Raw genomic sequence first — 24,225 nt, forward strand, 5'->3', positions numbered from 1 at the left:
TAAACCCCTGTTAGTGGGTTCAGTCGCTGTTATACCAGCTCTATGTGGTGTATTGACCTCTTTAAGCCATGCGACTGGTAAAAACAATAAACGGCAGGTAGACAAGAGACTGAGCTCTTGTAATTCCTGTGCAAATCGGACATGATTCATGTTAAACCTCACTGTTGCTAAGATTTTGTTTTGTACGGTTGCAGCTAATGAGAGTGGGAGGTGATGAGAGTTTAACAATATATAATGCAAATACTCCTTTTCTTAGTCACGCAATTCAGATTTGAACTACAGATGACCAAATACCACTGAAACACATTTAAAAGCTGAAATAGCTCCTTAATGTAGGGCTGAGAGGAATCGTTGAAGCCGATGGCATCTACAGTGTCATTAGCTGCTTATGGTTAGCCCCTTTGTTTCCTATCTGTCACTCTCACACTGTTTGTTTTTTATCGAGTACCAAAATGCTGCCACAGTAACACTTGAGGCTCGCTGAAAAACTTTTTACCTGACTTATTCTGCAAAAAGTATGTTCTTTCCTTTTTTCAAAATAAGAGACACAAACATAACTAGATCAGGGCATGAAACCTACCTTTGCATGGATGACGTAAATGACTCACAGCGGCAGACAAAGTCCACTGCTGACTGTAACCGGATTTCGCTTCATGAGAAATATTTGAATGAATTGATAAGACTCAATTTCCCATTTAGTTATTTTTGTCTGAAACTTGGCTTCAAAAGAACTCCTGGGTTTTAAAAACGGCATTCCAAACATTTTGGGTGGTTGTTGGTCCCTATGCAACTGCAGTATAGGTGATTGGAGTATTTATGAAATAGCAATTATTGTAGTATCGTTTTTTTTTTCTGGATTGTGGTGCATCTGACCTTTTCCTTTTGGCCTTTTTCACTGATGTATTTTTTTTTTTAGATATCAAAGCAATTTGTCCTCTAAGAGATGTGGTCTGTCGTTGAGCTAAAAACCTTGAGACGAGGTAACGCCAATCTTGATCCTGTAGAAAAAAACAAAACAAAAAAGCATATTTTAAACAAAGAGTAAACTCGATCCGAGTATGGACGTGTGTAAAAGGGAATAGTTTAAGACTGCCAACACATTTCATTAATCTTGCTTTGTACTGTGTCAGTGCAGCTCTGTGTAAGCAGCGAAGAGCGACCGTTACACCGCAGCCTTGGATTAGATCAGAAACACGAAGCTCTATTGATTTCTGCATGTGCTCGGAGAATGTGCGGCAGGCCTTGTAACATTTCGCCTCACCGTGCCAAGTTCTTTTCAAGCTGGATGGGGAATGAGAGATGGCTGATCTTCTTGGAGCAGTCTCGTTCTCATCCTAACATACTCCACATGTCTCCATGAAGAGTTATGGCTTTAGGGGAGATCTATTAATTTATATCTCCTTTTTTAAGATATTGTATTTGTGTGTGTGTGTGTGTGTGTGTGTGTGTGTGTGTGTGTGGGTCTGGAAGTGATTAACATCAGTTATCAGAGCTGTTTTTTAAATAACATCATCTGATTGACAGAACGGTCCATGCTGCCAGGTTAGTGGTCCGATTTCCCGGTGCGATAACGATTTTCCTGTTGATGTTGCTGCTTGAAATGCACTGACGGCCCAATAAAACCTGCCCAGCTCTGACGGTGCGGCTAAGTCAAAGGTTCACATGTGGCGGCGTTAGCATAGTGGTTACCACGGTGTCCCTAATTACAGCCCCCCGCATTGCGTAATAACAAGAGGGCGCGCTTTGCTGTCTGTAATCTCTTTTATATTTCTATTTATTATCCTCATCGCGAGCATCATCACACTGTCAGTCACGGCGGGATGTAATTTAGCCGTCCGCATTGGCTCTCCACCCGCCGCTGCCTCGCCGCACGTTCAGCGGTCATCCAGTCGTTTGGCGGGCGTCTCTGCTCCTTTCTTGTCTCTCCCTCGGCTGTAACCTCTGAAGCCTCGCTCCTGTTTTCATGTCAACAAAGATATCTTGTGTCGTGCAGCGTCCTCTGAGCCGGAGGATCCCCCCGCCACCGCCTCCACGTCCTCTCTACACGATCATATGGAGCGGTTTTCAGGGTGGTGTAGCGTGTGGCGAAAGTGCGGTTCACCACACAGAGCTGTGATGTGGGACACGGGTGAGAGCTGGGAGTTGGCAGCTGTGCGCTTAGGATCCTCTCCGGCCCGCGCTCCGAGCTGCTACCTGCTCGTTGTTTCCACGCGTGTCTGTGGATCAGGAATTATAGGACTGCCTGCGCTTCCAGGTGTTCTTAAGGCTGGTCGACTGGGGGGGGGAATGTGTTAGTCACGCTGCGTGTTGGGTCCTGCTGCGCAAGTCTTGTTTGCTGATGTGTGATTTTATTTTGCGCTCTCTTCGCATGGTGACTGAGTCAGCGGCCACGTAGTAATACAGCTGTATCGACCTCTTTGTTTCTCTTTCAGGCTCAGATTCTGCTGGACTGCGGCGAGGACAACATCTGTGTTCCTGACTTGAAGCTGACCGTCCACAGGTGAGTCCGTACGCATCCCTGCCCGGAGTTTTTAAAGCATGTGGGTTTCAGAAAATCAGTCAACGTTGATTCAAAAACATTCATGCCCATTTTAAACAACTTCTTACATTACAACCACAAACATCAATGTGCTGTAAAATGTTATGTGAGAAGAACATCATAGTTTATTGCTTAATTACAACAAGTGTCGCTTGAACTCTCACGCTCTGCCCCCTTAGCCAATACTTTGTAAAGCCACCTGTTGCTGCAAGCCCTTTCGGGTTATCTCTACCACCTTTGCGCATCTAGGGACTGAAATTTCTTGTCCATTCTCATTTGCAAAATAACTCTGACTCAGAGTGCATAGACACATATCAGAACATTTTCAACTTTTCAATCAGATTAAGATCTGGACTTTGACTAGACCACTCTAACACAGGTACGTTCTTGGATCTAAATGATTCTATCATAACTCTGACTGTATGTTTTGAGCTGGTTTTGTCTCGGAACATAAACCTCCAGTCCAGTCTTAAGTCTTTTACAGCCTTTAACGTTTTTTTTTTTTTTATTATCACCCTGAATTTAGCTTCATTAATATTATGCACCGAAAAGCACATCATCGCCATTATGGTTCCACCACCATGTTCTACTGTAGGGATGACGACGAATTTCAGTCTCTTCTGACCAGAACATCCTCCTCCAAACGTTTGCCGTGTCTTCTATGGCCTTTGGCGAACTGCACACGAGACTTCTTATGATTATGATTTTTATCTTACCGCCCTTCCATAAAAGCCAGATTTGGGAAGTAAACGTTATCCTGTCAACGGAGTCTCCCTCCTGAGCTTTGGATGTCTGCAGTTCCTCCAGTGAATAATCAAATGATCTTGTTGCCCGGGTGTTTAACATTTGATATATTGATTTATAACCTGACCCTGCTTTAAACCTCTCCACAACTTTACCCCTGAGTTGGAACCTATTGGCGCCATGTCAAAAGGAATGAGGATGAATGATAGATTTTATTACAGACTATGAGACCAGATTACATACAAAGAGAAAACAAAGACAATAAAAGAATAAAAAGTACAAAAAATAAACAATACAAACACAATGCAAATGCACATCACACTTTTTCGATTTTTATTTGTATACAGTTTTGAGAACCATGCATCCTTTCCCATCCACTTATCACATTTATCTCTGATATTTTGTGTTCATATCAGAGATAAAATGTGAAAAAGATAACCTCTCAACAAGGGTTCATACTCTGAACTCTCAAACTAGACCTTTATCATTAATGCAGCTGTTTTTCATTTTATTCAACATGCCAGAAGTGGGTTTTAATGTGTCATAACGTTGTACGGTGGCGTCACGCCATTCCATCAAAACAACAAGCACCTCTTGTTGTCTCCTCGTAGTGAGCAGGAGAAGACGGAGGAGATAGTGGCGTGTATTTGGATAACTGTTTACCAGAGAGCCACTAAGAAATCTGTTTGCATTTTTCCTCAAAAATAACTGCCTCCTCGATGCTCCCTTCTCTGCTCTGTCATTTTGATCTCACATTCCTATATTTATCTCCCATCTGCATTCATTTCTTCCCCCCCTCCCCCCTAAATGTATGGCTGGATATGCAATAATCTATTGGCAAGTGGGATTAGTGCTATTAAAATAGTCTCTTGTTCCTGTCTGCTCTGTAGTAAATCACAGAAACCTAATGGTAGTCAGAGGAGCTGACAGGATGATAAAGATTTAGTGCAATTTGTTGTAAAAAGTTTTTTACCCATCCCTAGGAGGTTGTTTTAGTTTGTTCTGCAGCCAAATCACACAACCAGTCGGATGCTGCGGGCCTGTCCCAGAAGCGTTAGAGCTTTTCGTGTTTTTTGACTGTCAGCTTTTATTTGGCGTTTAAAGTGTGATGCCACTTGGATGGACTCAGAATGCCGTCGTCTAGCAGAGGATCAGATGTTTTTATTTATGCGAGGAGGCTGTAATTAGAAATGTTTGTGCATCCCTCCAATTCTGACTCTTTTAAACCACGGTGAATCGTAGAGGGAGTGAGAAAAGTAAGACAATTTTAACAATAACATTGGTTGTGCTGCATGTGTGACTTTATTATTACAACAAAAAACTCTTGACTGTGGTGGGATTCATGTTATTTTATTTGATGACATACTGCTCACAAAGCCTCTAATCCCATTTACAACTGGTAAACATCCCCAGAACATGTTACTTCTTACTCTCCTCTGAGCCTAACTTAACCTCGATCCCCCCTATATCTGTAAATAGTTCAATAATTGATGCCATAAATCATTTTTCTTTCTTCTCTTGGGACCTCAGTGACAGGAAGGAAGTCTACCTCGGCGATGACAACTCGCTGACCTTAACTTTCAACGCTAGGAATGAGGGGGAGGGAGGAGCGTACGAGGCAGAGCTGTATGTGGCTTTGCCCCCTGAGGCAGATTACAGCGGTATTGCTCGTAACAACGAGGTGAGAGGGAGACACTTCAAACAAAATCACCGGAGTGTAGAACCTCGTACTGTCTGCGACCGACGGGTTGAACGTGTCCTCTTTGTTTCTGCAGAGCCTCACTCAGCTCACCTGCAGCTACGAGACTGAGAACCAGACCCGGTATCTCAGCTGTGATCTGGGCAACCCTATGAAGGCCGGCACCAACGTAAGGAGACTGTTCTGTTTTTGGAGGAGTTGTTCTTTTCTCTTTTACCACATACAGTCACCCAATTATAGGGTTTTATGTTTCATTACACAAAAGGTTAGGTAAATAAAGTGTACGAAAATACACTACATAGTCCGTATTGCCATCATTTATATCAAAACAATGCCGGAAGGATGAAGCTGTGCATGAAAGCAAAGAACACACCGTAATTCAATACATTTGACACTCCAGTGTTTTCTGTATGATGGCCTTGTTTTTGTTTTTAGCCATTATGTACATTTTGTGGTATATTTGTTCATTTGATTGGAATCATTGTCATGTGGAATGAACCAAGCATCAGCTATCATGCAGATGGGCTCACATCTGATAAGATAAGATAAGACAGGCTTTTATTGATCTCACGTTGGAGAAATTCACTTGTCACATCGGCTCAATAGTCAATCAATAGTCAGAAGAAGGTGCCAAAAGTAGGAAAAGGTTCTCCAGGGTACAGAGGAGTTCATAGTTGACTTATTGACTTTGAAGTGTCATTGTCCTGTGGCTACAACACAAGCCAGAATCATCAAACTTCCACTACCATGCTTAGCAGTTTGTATATAACATTTCTGTGTTGATATGCTGTGTTTTTGCCAAACATGGCGCTGTGCACTATTTACAAACATCTTTACCCGGGTCCTGTGGCGTCTCTGCATTTGGGGCCAGTGGAGTCAGGCCCCACCAGATGTCGCTCAGGAGCTCTATGTTCGCAATAATCAGTGGGACAGGATCATTCTTTATACAGCAATCGCGTAAAAAAGACAGACTCCCTTACCTATAAAATTCTGTTATAAATATTTGTGTCTACATATCTAAGTCTGCCAGAATACTGACAAGCTCAGTAGGCTAAATCGTCTTGAGGTGCCTTGATAATGGGGCCGGCCCACCAACGTTTGTTTAAATAATGGACATTTGAAATCGCAGTGCGCATGCCCAACACGCTCTCAGTAGACAGCTGTGGGGCACAAATCCTCTGGCCCCAAGCTCGGATTGTCCAATCAAAATACTGAAAATGCACGTTACATTTACGTTCTGCTGGAGAGTCTGCGATAATCTAGTGTTGGTTGTCATTGCTGGCTTATTAAAGGATTGATATAAATCTTTTATGTTCAATAAATTAACATTATTAGTGAGCCTGTATTTGTAATTTTATGTATGACAGTTCAATTTCATTTATATTATATAAAATGGGATTTCTAGTGTGTTGGGTTATGCTAATTTATCTGTTTCATTCAAAATTTATCAAAGTCAGGTTGTATGCATCACAAAAAATCAGTTGCTGTTATTAGGTGTTGAGTTTTTGTGTCCCACTTAACTTATTATGCCAGAGACGCCACTGCCCGGGTCTTATATGTCTAAAAGACAAGAAGCCTTTTTCGGCCATTTAGATGTAATTCTACAAAACGATGTCATGCTGCGAGATTAGTTTTAGATAGAAGAGGCTTGCTAACTCTGAATGAATAAGTCTACGATTGAGTACTTGGTTGTTTTTATGCAACTTCTTTGATCATTGCATGGTCAGACCTTGTGTTGCATTTTTTGGACCAAAAAATGTGCCAAACGGTTTCAGCTTGTGAATAATCTCCTTCACTTTATAATTAAGGAGGGCAAACGGTTTGTAAATGAGCCTGTGGGCAAGAATGGCTTTAAGGTCATTGCTGATGGCGTTCCAGCTTGGCTTTGTGTTAACATATTAATGTGTACTCTGGTCCAGCAAACTCCTGCTTTCATAGAAATTTTTCTGATAATCAGTTAATCATCTGTGTTCAATTAACAGTGTCTGGCTGCCACTTTCTCTCTTCGATCCAACGGAAACAGGAAAGATGTACTTTAATGCTGGCTTCCTGTTGGTAGATAAATGTTGTACTTTATTTTTAGGGCGTGTTTCATCGTAGTATTAAATCGTAAATTGCTGACGCTTGTATGATGCATGGTTTTGGCCGGGCAGTGTGTGGCACAGGAAAAGTTTGGTTTTGTCGGGAAATGTTGTGACAGGAAGTAGAGACTCCATCTGTGAGGTCTCTTTATTGACGTATTTAACGGGACAGCAGAGGAAACATGTCAACCACATGTTTCCAGGGTCGGGACAATTTTTTATAATCTTTGTCTTTGGATCTTCAGGTTTATCGTTGATATATTTGCTGTGGATATTTTGTTCTATGGGTCGTCTTTTAGATTACAATGTCTTGGTGGCCAAAATTAGCAAGGCAATCTCAAACATCGTCGAACATCATAGTTCGTCTTTTTAAATATTTTTTCCCCACAAGAACTGTCAAATAACAGAAGTCCTTACTATGTTTTGATTCTGTCTATGAATTCTGATGTTTATATTTTAAATATTACCTCCACAGCTCTGGGCGGGTCTCCGTTTCACGGTGCCTCGTCTAAAGGACACACACAAAACCGTCCAGTTTTACCTCCAGATACGCAGGTACGCCGTGAACACACTGTTTCTAGAATAATTTCTGTTTCAACAGTATGAGTCAAAACTTTGACATCAGCTAACCTAACTGTTTTCCTTGTTTTGTTTAACAGTAAAAATGAGAATAACTCCCAAAGTGAAGTTGTCTACTACAACCCAGAGGTGGTGGTCCAGGCTGATGTCATTCTTCAGGGGTGAGTTCAGCTCTGCAGATTCCCTCGTTTGAACTTCAGGGACTTCATTCAGCCTCCTGATCCTCCCTGCACATGCCCTCATCATCCCCCTTCTCTTTTCAAGTGTGTCTCGACCAGATAAGGTCTTCTTTCCACCGGCCAACTGGAAAGTGCCCAAAACCGACGGGGCGGAGCAGGATGTAGGGCCTGCCGTGGAACACATTTATGAGGTAATCAGCTGCACGCTTATCTTTGCAGACTCATTGGGAACAGAATATATTGGGTTTGAGAGTAGGTCCCATTGTTCATTCCCAAAAAAAAGAAAGAAAAGAAAATGGACTCCAGATTGCCCAACAATTTTGATTGTGCTGTACCACAAATTTCAACAATGGAGGACCATATCAGATTGGAAAACTTCTGCAATCAGTTTGGATTTTGGTCCAGTAAAAAAAAAAAGAAGTAAAATAAATTTTTAGGGGTCATCACAATACACTTTAATGTTTGTCTAAACAGAAGCCATCTATTCAAATGTCTGTGGGTGTTAAAGAGATACTTGCATACAATAAACTCTTTACTATAAACTGCCACCTTCTAGCCAACCAGTGAAGATGTAGACTATGACAGGTAAAAAAATAAAAATTTAAAAATAAATAAATATATATATATATATATATATATATATATATATATATATATATATATATATATATATATATATATATATATATATATATACTGGTGACATCAATGACCAACCGTGGACGAATATAATTGTAAAAGTTTTGAAGAATTCATTTTATGTTGAAGAGAAATTGGAAATTGATTATTTGTCTCTCAAAAGTGGACATCATGCATCACTGCCTATGTTTTAAATGCTACCAATAACAGCAGTAAGTGCTTTTCTTTACAGTTTTTCTGTGACTAAAACATTAGTTTTGGTTGTTTGAACTGTGCTACTTCGACCAGTAAATGATGTAAAAGCCTGCAGGTTGGGAATTGGAGCTAAAGGTTGAACTAAAGATGATTCTGGTGTCCATGTGTGGGGATATCTCTTAGAAAAGGAAGGAGTGGGATATACTAGTTGTAGTGACAGTGGAACTTAAAAATCTGACCGAAGTAAAGATGTTAATCAAGTTTATGGTCTGCCACCTGACAGCTCAGGAAGAAATATAAGCAAGATCAAATCTGGAAGCTCATAAAAGACCTTATTTTAATGTGGTGGCCTCGTTTTTTTGTTCTTTTGTGCTAACAGTTTACTACTATTACAATTCTATTTGTTTATCGTTTGGTTCATTGTTTATTTCCTTTATCTATTTGTTATCCACTCTGTAATTTACTGCGGAAATGTCCGTTGTTAAAATAAAGCATTTAGCGGGGAGGGTCTGAAGAGCTGAGAACTAAAAGAGCAGAACGAGGGATGAATGTGACCGGACCAAGAAGCAAAAGTTGAAAATCCAGGGGACAGGGGATCTTTTTCAATGAAACTGAGCAATATTACAAATTTGTGAAATATATATCCACATTATTATAACAAAGTTTTCACATTGTTTCATACTTCTTACTCAGTGTATAGCAATATTAATTTTCTTGTCACATGTATAGCCCACTTGAGTGGACTGCAAAACTCTTTGCAAAGCACATGTTCAATATAAAACAACAACATTTTTTGATTTTTTCCCCCCCAGCTTGTCAACAACGGCCCCAGCCGGATCAGCGGCACCTCGCTGGAGCTGCGCTGCCCGCTCGTCATCCAGGGTCACCCCCTCCTCTACCCTCTCGAGTTCTCCACCGAAGGTCCCGTCAACTGCACCGCGGACAAAAGCCTGAACCACCTTAAACTCAGAGTGAGCATCTCGCATGCACACACACACACACACACACACACACACACACGCACACACCTCTTTGGGTCAAACGGGGCTAAATTAGAGATCGCCCTGCACCCAAGATTCCCAATGTTTTGCCCACATCCACCTCCTCCTCCCAGCTTCCCAGCCCCACCCATGACACTTGCCCCACCGCTGCTTTGAAGTCGCAGCCCTTCCCTGCGCTCACGGCTTGAAGAAGTAGTAACCTCTAAGACTCTGTGGGCAAAACATTTCCATGCAGTTGTTTTTGTTTACATTTGAAGGCTGACAGATGTTGAGCAGGCCCGTGAGGGGCTCATCAGTCTTAGCTGTGACCTAATGTTCGTTTTCTTCCCCCCTCCCTTGTGAATCGCTAAGTACGGTGATTTACACCAGAGGGGAGTGCTCGCACGCTTCTGATTAATGACATAAAAACCTCAGGGTCGTGCTAACATTAGGTCATACGTATACAGCGTGCCGTACGTCTCTGCGGAAGTCTGAAAGTGTGCTGTGAGAATCAGTGGCTGCGCCTTTGTGTCTTTTAATCAGCTGCAGAGCACATCCACAGAGTCCCCCGTTCTGGCACTGAGGGCCGATGAGCATCATGTTGAGAAGAGGAATGTCCAGAAGAACCAGCTCGCTGATTTGACTAACCTGGTAAGATATTCAAGTCGTTTCTGGAAGAAAACCCTAAAGAAACATGTAAGGCGTTTCTATACTCACTGTTCAAACGTGGAACTACTTGGAAGCACTCTGTCTCCTACAGATTTAAGCACAGTCCGTATTTGAAATCCTTCTCCAGTTGCACACAACTTTGTCAAAGCGTCCCTCATCTGCACCAAAATGTTTCGTCCGGTGAATTAAAATGCGTAAGGGCTTCCAGGAACAACCCAAGAGCTGGAAGGTGCTGCAACACCCCTGTCAATGGCCACAGTGCCGTGAGGAAAAGCCCCTGCTCCAAAACAGAAGCCCTTCAAGCTGAAATTTGCAGCTGCCCAAAGATCGAGCTGTTCGGCCATAATGACAAGGAACGTATGTTTGGGGGATTCGATGTCAGGCTTTTAGGAGGAACACAGCGTTAGCCGTCAAGCATGGCAGTGTTAGCATCTTGCTAACCCTATAGCTGCCAATATCACTGGTCCATGGCACAGTGTGGGTGGGCTAACTCCAAATTCTTCAGTTATAAAATCAACAGCTTGATGGTTGAAGCTTGAACCCCGCCGGGTTTCCCAGCAGGACAAAGATCCCAAGCACATTTCAAGTCTGTTTTTTGAATGGATAAAGCAAACCTAAATTAAGCATGTGAAATTCACCTCGGTCCTTTTGCACATTTATGTTTTATGCTTAAAGCCAGTTCTGTGTAAAAAGGAAACCAGCTGATTTAAAATGAGCTCTACCAATGTCAGAGAGAAGCAAGGTCAAATATCCAGCTGGAGTTATGTTTGTTGAGGGCAACAATATGCAACCTACCATAGGAGGGATTTCACTAAATATCTGTGGGGACCTTTGATACATACAGGGACCTGCATGTGTAATTTTGACCCTGTTTTAAGGGTCATAGATGTTGTTTGCCTTATAATCCCTTCAGCCTCTAAAAGGACAGCGCAAAAGCAACATTAAACGGCCAAACATTGATATGACATTCATGCGGATAAGTGAATGCAAGCCTCTGACTGGCTCGGCACGCATGTCTCAGGGGACTGGATAATTAAATTATGATGCCATTAAAAAGGAGAGGTCAGAGGGCACACATTGGTCCCGTTGTGGCAATTAACATTAAAGAGCCTTTATTAGGAACTGGCCAGCGAAATGCTCCGTCCAAACGCAGAGACACGGGGTGGGCTGTTTTTGCCCTCTGATGCAGTACTTTCCACTCAGTTCGTACTCCTATCATTAGCTCTGGACGTTCTGATCCCCCACCACACACACACTGGTCCATCGAGCCACCGGTATATGTCTTACCTCTGGACAGGGTCCTCCAACATAGCGGTCTTTGTCTGCCAACCAGGCTCTTCAGACTGTGTTTGTTTATCAAGCATGTTCATGGTCCCCCCCCCCCACACACACACACTCAGTCATGGCTGTGGAGGTCATGAAGCGAAAGACTTGCTTTGTCCTTGAAGAGCTGAGCTAGGCAAAAAGCACAAATGACTGATTCTGACTGGCCTAACAATAAAAGGCTTTTAAAATGATTCTGACACAGTTTCAAATCTGCTGTGTCGATGGGCTTGGAGCACTTTGGGTGTTTTGCAGTTTGGTGAAACTCTGAATATTTGGTGTGAATCGACACATTAATTATCGTCACAGATTCAATGCCTTAATGCCAATGTCTATATTCAATACATTCAGAGGTGTCTTAAAAATGAACCGGAAAGGCAGAAATGCAATCAGCCATGCTATTTTTTGGGCTAAAACCCTTGCTGCAGTTGAATGAACCCTTCCCAACATTAGACCAATTTAGTTCAGGAATTAACACATTCAGAGAAAGGTGCAAATAATCATCACTGTATAATAAACCTGGAAGGTAATGTTTTATTTTATGCAAATATTTTCAATCAGATGCAGTCTGATTTACAGTATTTATAGAAGGCATCTTACATAATTTTATAATGTACTTATTACATAATTTAAAAAGAGGCCTAACTAAGCCAATAAAACAAGAATAAGTGTGAGACAAATGTGTTTCTATGTTATATTAAACCAAGAACTAAGGGAATGTAATTAGATTTATGTTGTTCAGTGATAAATACAAACATTGTGATGTAAAAACCTGTTTAGTAAAATGTTGAAATTGCAAAACCCTAAAAATGAACATAAAACGTTTTAAATTATTCTTATTTTTATTTTTATTCTTATTGTTATTAATTACTGTGCACAAATATTTATTCATTAATTATAAAATAGAAAAATCTAAATAAAAAGTATACTGGTTATTATATTAATATCAAATAAAAAATAATAATGGATAAAGGTGAAATACAACTTAATTACATTTCATATTGCTGAATAAATAGTAAATAATTGCAATATTAAGGTATTTAGACACAAAAATATATTATTCACGTTCAACTTAAAGCCTGGCTAAAACAATGAGTACATTTAAAAACACCCTCAGCTTTTTACAAGTCTTAATTAACAATCCAATGCCATAATAAAAAAAAAAATATAACTCTGTTAATGTTAGATTCTAGTTTATATTCTAATAGGACCTGCTGGGAGGTGTGCATCTCAAAGGGGAGCTCAGACCGACAGAACGTCCTCTTTGGGCCGCCTGTGTCCATAAAGCTAAGCTATGTAAAAAGTTAGCATTAGCTGGTGTCGTCTGGGAGTTTTAATACTTCAACGTTGCAGATCCAGGAGCCTTACCGACCTTTTTATGTTGCTCTCTAACATCCGCGCCGTAGCATTACCTTGTAGTGATAGCAGAGCATATTGCGTCGTTCAGTGTCTCGTTTATTCTTGTCCGTCTGCCTTATAGGGAAAGTTCCTCTGAACGTTTTTGTCTCTGACTTGTCGATAAAGAGGCTGCGACAGTTTAGGCAAATGCAAATGCGTCAGTTTATATAGATTTTTGAATAGATCTTTGAATTATCTTTTTTTTTTGTACCGATTATATCACGATATCGATCCTTTTCACAACCCTTTTACGGACATACGAATTATGTTTTTTTTTTGTAGCAATTCTGTTTTGTCTTCCATAAACTGTAAGTGAGTGGTTGTGAGCCTCGTCAAAAAAAAAAAAAACATTTCCATATATGAATGCTGGCAACTTTAAATTAGCTTTCTAAATTCCTCGCCAATCAGTCACCAATGCCATTAACGAGCTATTTTTACACAGCCAGTGTGTAGGTTATTTCTGTCTGTTAGTTGTCAAGATAATGTGTAAAACAGCAGAGGAACATTTCCTGGACGTGAAAAGATAGGGGGAAAGGAAGTGTCTCATTAAACTGATTTGGATCCAGAGATAGGGCTCGGTAGCAAACCCTGTGTTCAGGGTTAAATTTAGAGTGTCATTACGAGCTTGTCTCTGCATGTGATGTCAGGTCAAAATCTTATTTTATTCAATTATGGGAACACCACAAACCCCCTCATGCATAATTCCGACATGAAGAATTTGTGAAATGTTGCTGCAAGGCGGCCTTAACTGTTCATGCATTTTCTCAGACCTGAGTGGCCTGCCGCCTCAGGCATGGAGCAGTTCAACCAGGAGGAAGTGAACTGATCTGTTCCCTGTCTGTTTCAATACTCATTTAGTCTATCTGAGACTGAGACTAAAGGAACTGGGTGGTTGCACTCCTCTTCTCCTGGGCTTTCCCTGCTTGGTGTGCTAAGTAAACTAATGCTTTCCTGCAGGAAACCCAGAGAAACCTCACAGTGCTGGGGTGGTCTAGCGTTAGCACTGGCACTAAAGGGCAGTTTTTGCATGTTGTTAAACCGTTAAAGCTGCATTATTGAGATCTAATGAGGACTGTGCATTATACAGGCTTGAGGGAAAAAAAAGGCCCGGCGTAGTGGTTGGGCAATAATGTGGCAAGTTGTGTATGCAGCATTTTAACAGTCTCGTGACATTCCTTCGGTCTAATTCGAAGCAGGCGTGGAATCGGGATAATAACATTGGGCTCTTTGTTACATTTACGCGTCCTGAAGCGTTATGACTTTCTTTTATAATTATTATTCTTTTTTTGCCTTGTAAAATCTCACCTGAATTTACCTAAGTGCTTCCTGTTGTGGGCTAGTTTTGTTGAGACTATGTTTTATTACAGCGTTCTCTATGTTTCTCCACAGTCTTGCTCCAACGCGGAGTGCTGGAAGCTGCAGTGCAACGTGGGTCTCCTGGAGAAGGGAACCACCGCAATCCTGAAAATGCGCTCCCGCGTCTGGGCCAAGACCTTCACTGAGGTTAGTGGGAGAGCGGCGCCGACGTTCAAACTGCCGTCTTCATACATGCACGCGTGTTTCCTGCCCAGGAACAGTGCTACAAAATGCTTCCCGCTAGTGCTTGTGTATTTTCTCATGTCAGGCTTTGGCAGGATCTAAGAAACAATTTCACTGAAGCTTAAAGAAAACTTCAATAGCAGGACTTTGTACCACATTTGTTTGTGGACACTTTGGCGTTTTGCAGTGGTTCTCAATCAGCTTCCACTCTGCATAGATTTACATGTTTGCCTCGGGGAAACTAAGCCGTTGCTTTCTGTAAACTGCAGATTGCTCCGGATTGCTGTACAGACTGTTTCCTTTTGTAGTTCTTGGCTATCATGTCTGGACTACACCCATGTATTTATTGCTTGCTGCTCACAGTAACATGGTTTATGTGTGATGTATTGGAAATTAGAACCACTCAGGATTTGAATACTAAAGAGATCTTGTTTTTCCACGGTCTGTGTCACCACCTTGTGTAGCTTTTATGTACTTCATGCATTTTTTTTTTTTTAATGCTTGTCTTTTCAGAGAGCTTACAAGCAATATGTGTTGGAGTGCCTGGCTGAATTCAAAGTAATGAAGATGCCATATGCAATTCTTCCCAAACACTATCCAAGCGGTCAGAAAAAGGTATTTCTTCGTCTTTGAGTCGGCTACTCTTCTAGCCTGGATTACTTTAAGCTGAGAAACTGTGTTCTCCTCCACAGGTGGTGACCCCAGTGGTTTGGAACAAGCCGGACATTGAGAACTCGGTCCCTCTGTGGATCATTGTCCTGGCCATCCTCGCCGGTTTACTTCTCCTGGCTCTCCTTATCTACGTCCTTTACAGGGTGAGCGGCTCACTTAAGCTAAAAGAGTTTAAAGGCTATATTTCTTCACGTTCACAGCTTCTCTATTTCATTTATATTTAGCATTGTAACACGGGCTTGTATTAGGGTTCCAAATCTGAATATAAGGAATATAAAAAAAAACAAACAAACAAGGCAGTTAAGAGGACACCCAAAAGTTGTCCAGTGAGAAGGAGAAAGTCAGGAGAAATCAGGAGTTTTGGCCTGTAGGCCTCTAGGAGAAGTGTCTCGGCGACCCAACAGACAGCCATCTCACCCATGAATTTAAAAAGAACTCTGTGGAAAGCCACGTCTGCCTGTAGTTTACCACGGTGTGTGTGACAAGCACTGAAACAAACAAACGAACAAATATTTGGTATAAATTCTGCTCAGGTTCTGACCAGCATTGTTACTCCGATGCCCTCATGAACAGGCCAGTACTTCCATTTCCACCAACAACGATGCCGTCAGCTACGTTACATTTTCCGGGTCTGCACACTGCAAAAACAGAACTAATAATAAGTAAAAATGTGTTGAAATTAGTGGATTTGTCCTTGATTTGAGCACATACATAAGATTATCTGCCAATGGAATGAGTATTTTCACCCCTAAAATAAGATAATTAGATATACTGCCCTGTAAATAAGATGATGGAGATGAATTGTTTCTATTTTAAGTGAAAAAATCTCATTCCACGGGCAAATCCTCCTATTTAACTGCTTAAGTTAAGGACAAATACACTCATTTCAAGAAGATTTGATTTATTTTTAGTTTTGTTTTTGCAATGCAGGGGTTGTAACAAAACACACATGAGAGTGAATGGAAGCAGATGAAAATGCCACTTTTCTCACCTTAATCCATACATAGTTATGACTCCAAAAGGCTCTTTTTGTGTCAGACAGGCTGACTGTCATTTATTTTTTCATACCTTTTCCCAGATTTTCTGTGTCTAAAATAGAGTCACATGTAAATAACTTGTATATAAGCTGATGAGGAGAGTGACCATGTCTAATTTACATATATTTCTTTCCATTTCCTCACAGTTTGGCTTCTTCAAGCGATCTCTACCTTACGGCACTGCCATGGAGAAAGCGCAACTCAAACCACAGGCTGCCTCCGAGGCCTAACTGGCCGAGCGAACTACCAGAACCAAAATATTTGGCCAAACGATTGCAATGGAGAAACACAACGGAACATGTGGCGTGGATCAGAGTTGCGTGAACGAGAGACTACTGGAACTCCGCTGTGCTGCACTAGAGGAAGACAAAAACCCAAGGATCTACAAGCCAAATGAATGTTTTCTTAATTTATGTCTTTGTTTTTTTTATTCACTTTTGGGATTGTGGTCAAATAGAACTTATCTCTGTGCCTAAAAACAAACCTTAGACTATAGCAAAAAAAAAACAAAAAAAAAAACAAGCACACAGGCCGCCGTCGTCCTGTGCATGCGGGAATATTTTGGGTTTACTTTTACAGAAAGCTTGTGATGAAGACCTTTGGTAGTACCTGTTTTATCTGCTTCATATTGGTGCTAATGATTGGATATGTTTGCTGCCTTCAACAAGAAACAACAGAAGATTGTTTTTCGGCTTTCAGGTTTTAAGACCGAATAGCAGGCTACAGGAAGCGCTGACGTTTAAAGACATAGGTTAACCTGTTAAAAGGAATTCTTTGGCCCTGCTACGTACACCGTAAACTGTGTGAGCTGTTGCTCTCCACACCCCGCCACTATGCAACCCCTGAACAGGAAAAGCGGGTATTAGAAATGCTTTAGACGGATGTTTTGTCAGCTGTACATAGAAATGATCACTTTCTGCCTCAGGTTGGTGGACGGTGTTTTTTTTTTTATATATATATTTTTTTTATTTTTTGCACTCAAAGGAAATCTACTGATATTTTTTTTTCTTTTCTCCAAATATACCAAAGACTGACTGAGCTTCCTTTGAGATTTGACTTTGGCTCCTACTGATCACTTTGTCCAAGTCCTGTGTGCGTGTGTGTGTACGCCGTCGGCGTAGCAGCGTTAGTTAACCGGCACGGGACTGGAACCACCGCAGACCCGTGGGAACCTCATATTGAAGCGGCGTGGTGCTTCTAGACGGAAAGTGGTGCTCTCCTGTCTTTTCTTCCACCTGGGGTGTGACGCTCAACAGGGGAAAAGCACACAGAGTCGCAGGCCGTGGTAGCGTGACGTAAAAAAACGACAGAGACAGGACAGACAGCGATGATGTAGCCTTGGCAGGAGGCTGAAGAACGACGGATCCTTTTTCAGCTCGCGGCGTGTTTTGCCGAGCGAGATACTGTATTTCTCTACTTTTTGAACGAGTAAAACGAATGAGACGCAACTGACATCATCCCACCAACAGAAAGGCTACAGGGACTGAACAATAAAATGCATTGAATTTGTTTTTTTTTTGTTATATACAGGTGCATCTAAATAAATTAAAAATATCAGCAAAGAGTACATTTATTTAAGGAATTTGGTTCTGAAACTGATAGATTTATTACATACAGAGGGACACATTTTCAGGAGTGAATTTCAGAAACGTCCCTGTGGGGTGTTTTCATTGAGTGCAACATTTTCTAGCTCAGAATTTCCTTCCGCTTAAGATCTTGATAATAGTGGCTTACCGTCCATGTGGAGCGTGTCAGTGTGTGTCAGCAATCTTCCTCGCGATTAGCCATCACCTAACATCTCTAATAATGATAATTCTTTTTATTTATTAGTCTCGTGTGATATTAAAATGTTTTTAAAAAACTAATATGTTTTTTTTTAATTAGCTCTAAGCCACAATCATCAAAATGAACGGAGTAAAGTGCTTTAAATTGGGTTCATTACGCAAGCTGCGTTTTTGGTGATATTGAGATTTGTTAAGATGCACCTATACACAGGTTTATGTGCCTTAATGTAAATACTTCCCATCCGTGGGTTAACATTAGGGTCGTGTGATGTCATGTGTTCATGGATTCGTGTGAATGAAATATTTAAGTTTTTATTGTTGTCGTTCTTGAGTGTATGGTCGTTACCTTTCCCACTGCCTAGTCCTTTGTAGCTTGAGATAATTGAGGTCCCAGTTTTTCATTAATATTGAACCTAAGAGCAGAAATACCTCAAACAAAGGGATAACAACTAGGCATTGGGAACTACACAATGTTTGGAAGTGCAATATTTATATCCACTCTTTTAATGTATCACTGCTTTTATTTTATGTCTGTTTAAAACCAGAAATTGAAGATGTAGACTTAATCTTGTTTTCTGTTTCTTTTCTTTTTTTTGTGTTGTTTTTGGTTTGATCTCTCACTGCTAACGGAGTGGAATCTAGAAGGATGTTTGGCCATCTTCTGATATATCCCACAGGTTTTTATAGCACAGGTTGACGCTGAAACACGGCCGCCATAAGCATGTTTGGATATGCTTATATAGTTTGATCATTTACATGCTCTGCTTTTGCAGCTGTTCAAACACAATCATTTCGGTTAGCATGAACGTCGTTTTTCTTCACCACACTCCCAATACATCCCCTCTGATCAATGGATGATTTATGAGCACCTGGACAAAAAATAATAATAAAAAAATCCCTATTAAGTTATGGACCTAAATCCTTCATCTGACACATTCTCTTTTTAAAAACTCTCTTATTTTTGTTTAATGACAGGACCATTCTACTTGTTCCCTTCATTGTTACATCAGGAGAAGGCACTGGTAATTCTTATTATTTTTTTTTAAATGTCTTCACCCACTTTCTCTCTCCAGGACTTTCTAAAAGAAGTTGTACATATTTGTGACAAGGAGAGTTTTGATTGATCGGTTGAGAAATTTCTCACCCCATATTGGGGAGACTTTTTTTTTGTGCCAGGTGGAAGGACTGTTTTTACCTGTTTTAGTTTGTACTTTGAATGATAATAAAAAAAAAGTTCCCTTTTTACCATTTTCTGTGTCGTCATTGAGTATGCATAACTTGGAAAATAATTTATTTAGAAAACACCGTATGAAACATTGTGCATGTCAGTTTGTGGCCATGTCGCCAAAATGTATAATACAATATATTACTTTGAAACTAAATTCACAAGTGCTCAAACAAGCCAAAGTTAATACTTGTGGCAGAGACGTGTGGCATGTGTTGTGTGGGTTCTTCCACAGGCTGCAGTTTACAACGTGTCTTATATATAAAAGAAAAGAACATTTACAGCAGATATAGAGCAACTCACTACATGTTGGTGCATTGTCTTTTTGGGCTGATGTAAGGCTTGTTTGGTAAAAACATTCCCAGCTGTCCTGTGGTGCAGCACTGAGGTCATTACTGTGCATTTTGCACATCTTCACTCTGCGCTGCAGAAAAAAAACATCCATCCTGCTCAGATGAATGTAAAAGTTTAGTTAATCCTTGCAGTCCAGTTTCTGCTTCTGATCTACATATAAAATTCCAGTCTGTCTAGATCCACAGGCGGGTGTCCTAGCATTCGATTGTTCTTGATAGCTGGGTGAGCCTCCGCTGGTTGTCGATCACCTTCAGGTTTTGAATGTAGTGTCGGATGTTGCTGGGAGAGCGCAGGGGGAGGGCATGGTCCGAGTCTGGGGGAGAGGAGGAGCAAATCATTTTTGACATGTTCGAACATTCAAAGAAGCAGGTTGGAAACTCCTTACGGCGAGTTTCACAAGGGGAATGTTGTGTTTAGGTTTTCTGCCATAAATACCATTTTGCATGACATTTAATTTTGGACTCACCTGACCACAGCACCTTTTCCAAGGTGTTTGCAGTGATGTTTGGCAAACTTTAAACAGGACATCAGGTGTTTTTGTTTTTAAGAATGTTTTTTTTTTTAAACAAAGCATGCACCATCGCTTCGTGCATGCTCAGTATGAGGGATTGCTGCAAAGCCATGGACAATGCCGATGCTCTTTCTGAAGGAGTAAATGCTGCTTGTCAAGACTTGATGCAATCTGCTGGGTTTTCTTAGCTAGGAAACTTTTTGACCAATTTGTCCGGATGACATGACTGAATTTGACTTTGTAAAGTGCCTTGAGATGATATGTTGTAATTAGTGTTGCACCAATACCGATACCAGTATCAGACGGGGCCCCAATCCAGCACTAAAATGGTGGTATCGGTATCGGCGAGTACCAACAAATAGGGCACCGATACCATTTTGATATTTTTATGTCACTTGAACACAGCCTTCACTCTCCCAACACTCACTAGTTGTACTGGATTCACTTTGTATTAGTCTTTTTTCCTGCTTTACAAAGGTAGCAGCTTGGCAAAGCCATGATGGCAATTATTTTACATCCAAGTAGTTTGCAGTTCTTCATATATACACACACATCAATTTCAAACAGATGGTATCGGTATGGAATCGGTATCGGCCGACACTGCACAGCCAGATATCGGGTATCGGTATCGGGGCCAAAAATGGCATCGGCGCAACCCTAGTTGTAATTGCCGCTATATAAATAAAAATTTATGAAATAAATAAAAATGAATTGAAATTAATTGAATTGAATTCTAATCTCTAACCAATTTATCGGTGCAGCTCTACTTTTAATTAATGCCACAGTATGAACACAGTATATTTTGCATTATGACATGTTAGTTGTTAGTCATTTGTCAATACACCAATTTTTACACCTCTGGATGTTATTAAGGGCTAGCACTGAGTCAATACAATTCAATGATGCTATTTTTAACATGTGGATGGATATATCTATATAGATATAGATATAGATATAGATAGATAGATAGATAGATAGATAGATAGATAGATAGATAGATAGATAGATAGATAGATAGATAGATAGATAGATAGATAGATAGATAGATAGATAGATAGATAGATAGATAGATAGATAGATAGATAGATTGATTGATTTTATTACTTAGCCCTGATTTAAACTCTGGTTTTATTTGGGACCATCAGAGTAAAGGGATCTGAGTTCAAATACACATCACACTTTTCAGACTTCTATTTAGTAAAAATGTTCAACGGTTGTATGTTAAAAACTGTATTAAGGTATTTCAGCTAAAACGTAAAACAAAAAGAAACATTTTACAGCTGTAGCTTACATGTAGATAATCGAGTAGCAGGACCATCCAGGAACATCCGATCAGCCAGGCCCCTTTGTGGTGATGAAGGCACTACAGAACAGAGAGAGAATATAATAAAGATCATCCTTCCAGTGCACAGCTTACTGAAACATGCATCTACACATATCTGACCGGAGAGCGGTGCATTGTTGCTTACACGACAGCATCAGTGGTGCACTCACCATAAGGTTGGCTTCTGCATTCTCGTACAATTTTAACTGTCTTGGCAAGCATTCGCTATGACGAGAAAGAGATTAAACATTTCATTTCCAGCTCTCACAACTTGACAAATGCTTTCGGCAAATGCAATCAAGAAGGGATTGAAGAAACAAACAAACAGTTGTACCATTTTTTCAAAATTAACCAGTTTGTCAACGTAGTTTGGGTTGCCCTCGTGGATGAATGTCATGTCTGTGTAACAAAGAGTCGAGAAGTTGTTGATACTTTTAAAATCCAGTCAAAGATATCGTTGAATTTTTACAACTGACTTTGTTTTCTTTTACCTTTCAGGAGCAGAGGCATGAAGGGAATGTAAGGAGGACTGAGTTTGGCCACAGCCAGTCGGTAGGCCCTGTGGTTGCGTGTAGGATCCTAACAAAACCAAAGGAAAGATAAAAACCAGAATACTCTAGACCCAGAGTAGACAGAAAAATGTGTCTTTCAACATATGGACTAATCTGAACAATAGGGTAAAATACATCAATATGATAGCGTATAGTGTGGATTACCATCAGTCTCTCATAGGCGCAGTAGATTCTTTTAGTTTTACTTGGTATTCTCTGGAAGGAAAAGCAAAAATCTGCATAAATTATCGTGAAGCGCCTCGTCAGAGAAACCTGCATGTTCTCTCATCATGTCTGCTCACCTCCCAGGTCTTGTACAGCCTCTGCACAGCACTGTTGCCCAGACCGAACATCACGGCGAAAAAGGAGTTGAGATTCCTCTGCTCCTTTAACCTGAAGACAAACATGCGTAAAGATCCCTGTCGCTGCCTTACAACGTGCTGCTTTTGAGAAAGTATTAAATACTGTAGCAAACAGCTCAGCAATGACACTGAAACACCATGTAAACTGCTCTTTAAGTGGAACCAAAGGCTAATGTGATATAACCGGATTTGTTTGCAAAACCATCTAAAGAAAAGTAAAGCAGTTTCATAGGAATAATATAATATCCTATCTTTACCCTGATCAACATGAATGTTTAAAAAAATATATAAACAACTAGTGAATTTGATTCTGGCAGCAGACATAAATTTGGCAAGTTTGCATTGTTTTACATGACCGTTCCTTTCATTGCACATAATTTTTTTCAAAGAGAGAAGAGCTTCATGCAACCTTCAGATTCATTTGCTGATCTGTTTCCAGAAGGATAAATTCAATAGGTGATTTTTTTTCTTATCTCATTACTTCAAAATGAGTCAGTAAAAACAGTTTAAAATATAAATGACTGGACAAATTACAGCTAAAAATTGTTGCCACTTTCTAGAAAATATCTGACTGCCTCTGAAAATATGGTTAGTACTTAGTAATAAATGGGAAAGATGTTTGCAGTTTTTATTAATATGTATTTAGGTAAAACTCATGCATGCCTAAGACTTTTTGGGTTGTTGATCCGTTTCATTTTCTTCAGTTAAGGCGCAATAATTAATAAGTGCTGCTTGAAAGATGACCCTAGGTAATATTAAATAGAATAGACAAAAACAATGACCTACTGGTGGTGCTAGCACAAAAGTATATAAGCATAGCTGCTGTCACACTGTTTTCCTGTCTTGTCATTTAGTTTATTAAAAAAAAGAATAGTCCGAACATAAAATCATAGCAAGTTTCCTGTGTTAATGTGTTTAATTATATATATATTTTTGTCAGACTGGGTCCTGTTAATAACTCGCTGTGCTTTTATCTTTTGGACTGATCAACAGCTCATGGTTGAGCAATGAAAAGGACATCAGTCAAAGGGGTCACAGCACAACTTTGCTTGAAGATTTCTGTCAATGGTTGATATTCGACGTAGTTTTTCTGGCCCTGACCAGAGATTTTCACCACAACGGATTCTGGCTAAAACAACGTTGTGAACTTCCTTGACGTGGGTCTAAAAACCTGTCACATCTTTAAAATATGTGTGTCGCTTTGTCCGTTTAGCCTTGCTGTGATAATCGAGTCACAGTTGCGTAAATCTGCAGTGGCAGAGCTGCAGAATAATGTCATAACAGCTAATCTGTTGATCAAACCCGGTCTGCTACAGCGTCCGGTGAGGAGTAAAGCAGTGCTTTATAAGGTCTTCCTATGCCATTTGAATTTATGGCTAATCATATGACAGGAGCATAACTATAAAACTGTGAACCAATCGCTTCTTTTTTACCACATTTTTAAATTTGTAATGATTTGACCAAAATGTAAAACCAAATAGACACGAGCAACAAGAGAAATGATATTCTTATAAAAGTACAAGCAGCTTTATGTGTCCGGCTTCTTACACTGAGGCAATCTTGATGAACTTCTTGAGCAGAATGGCCCGTTTCACCAGATCCTCACAGAGGCACAGCTCAGTCACGACCCAGTACTGGACCACATTAAAGTGCCGCACAAACCGCTCCAGGTTCGCCGTGGTGGCCCCTGGGAATTTATGGCGACCGAATATGTAGTAGACAAGCTCCACCTGCAGAAACAAGGACAATCCATCACTACCGCGTAAAGACAAAAGAGCCTTGAAGTCCCTGGCAGCAGTGCTTTCAAGTTTAGAGCCGAGGAAAGGGAAAAGGTGATTGGC

The 24,225-nt window shown here is 40.5% G+C and overlaps 2 protein-coding genes across 4 annotated transcripts in view; one reads left to right on the plus strand and one right to left on the minus strand.

The window, feature by feature from the left end:
* itga5 (integrin, alpha 5 (fibronectin receptor, alpha polypeptide)) overlaps positions 1 to 17,126 on the plus strand; it is a 49,842-nt gene extending 32,716 nt beyond the window's left edge. The window contains exons 19-30 of the mRNA XM_012875532.3: positions 2,433 to 2,500; positions 4,814 to 4,964; positions 5,059 to 5,151; positions 7,539 to 7,618; positions 7,723 to 7,803; positions 7,907 to 8,012; positions 9,468 to 9,626; positions 10,179 to 10,286; positions 14,415 to 14,528; positions 15,078 to 15,179; positions 15,257 to 15,379; positions 16,420 to 17,126. Of these exons, the coding sequence (XP_012730986.2) occupies positions 2,433 to 2,500; positions 4,814 to 4,964; positions 5,059 to 5,151; positions 7,539 to 7,618; positions 7,723 to 7,803; positions 7,907 to 8,012; positions 9,468 to 9,626; positions 10,179 to 10,286; positions 14,415 to 14,528; positions 15,078 to 15,179; positions 15,257 to 15,379; positions 16,420 to 16,503 (1,269 nt within the window). The 3' untranslated portion in view covers positions 16,504 to 17,126. The remainder of the gene's footprint in view (positions 1 to 2,432; positions 2,501 to 4,813; positions 4,965 to 5,058; positions 5,152 to 7,538; positions 7,619 to 7,722; positions 7,804 to 7,906; positions 8,013 to 9,467; positions 9,627 to 10,178; positions 10,287 to 14,414; positions 14,529 to 15,077; positions 15,180 to 15,256; positions 15,380 to 16,419) is intronic.
* Positions 17,127 to 19,331: 2,205 nt separating this feature from the next.
* Positions 19,332 to 24,225, minus strand: part of rapgef3 (Rap guanine nucleotide exchange factor (GEF) 3) — a 37,467-nt gene continuing 32,573 nt past the window's right edge. For all 3 annotated transcript variants that reach the window (XM_012875534.3, XM_012875533.3, XM_036141425.1), the window contains 8 exons: positions 23,933 to 24,114; positions 22,325 to 22,415; positions 22,188 to 22,238; positions 21,963 to 22,050; positions 21,806 to 21,870; positions 21,642 to 21,696; positions 21,439 to 21,510; positions 19,332 to 19,949 (listed from right to left, as the gene is read on the minus strand). In XM_012875534.3, coding sequence (XP_012730988.2) covers positions 19,831 to 19,949; positions 21,439 to 21,510; positions 21,642 to 21,696; positions 21,806 to 21,870; positions 21,963 to 22,050; positions 22,188 to 22,238; positions 22,325 to 22,415; positions 23,933 to 24,114 — 723 coding nt within the window. In that variant the 3' untranslated portion in view covers positions 19,332 to 19,830. The remainder of the gene's footprint in view (positions 19,950 to 21,438; positions 21,511 to 21,641; positions 21,697 to 21,805; positions 21,871 to 21,962; positions 22,051 to 22,187; positions 22,239 to 22,324; positions 22,416 to 23,932; positions 24,115 to 24,225) is intronic.

This window comes from Fundulus heteroclitus, chromosome 1 (genome assembly GCF_011125445.2).
Source record: "Fundulus heteroclitus isolate FHET01 chromosome 1, MU-UCD_Fhet_4.1, whole genome shotgun sequence".
Taxonomy (NCBI): Eukaryota; Metazoa; Chordata; class Actinopteri; order Cyprinodontiformes; family Fundulidae; genus Fundulus; species Fundulus heteroclitus.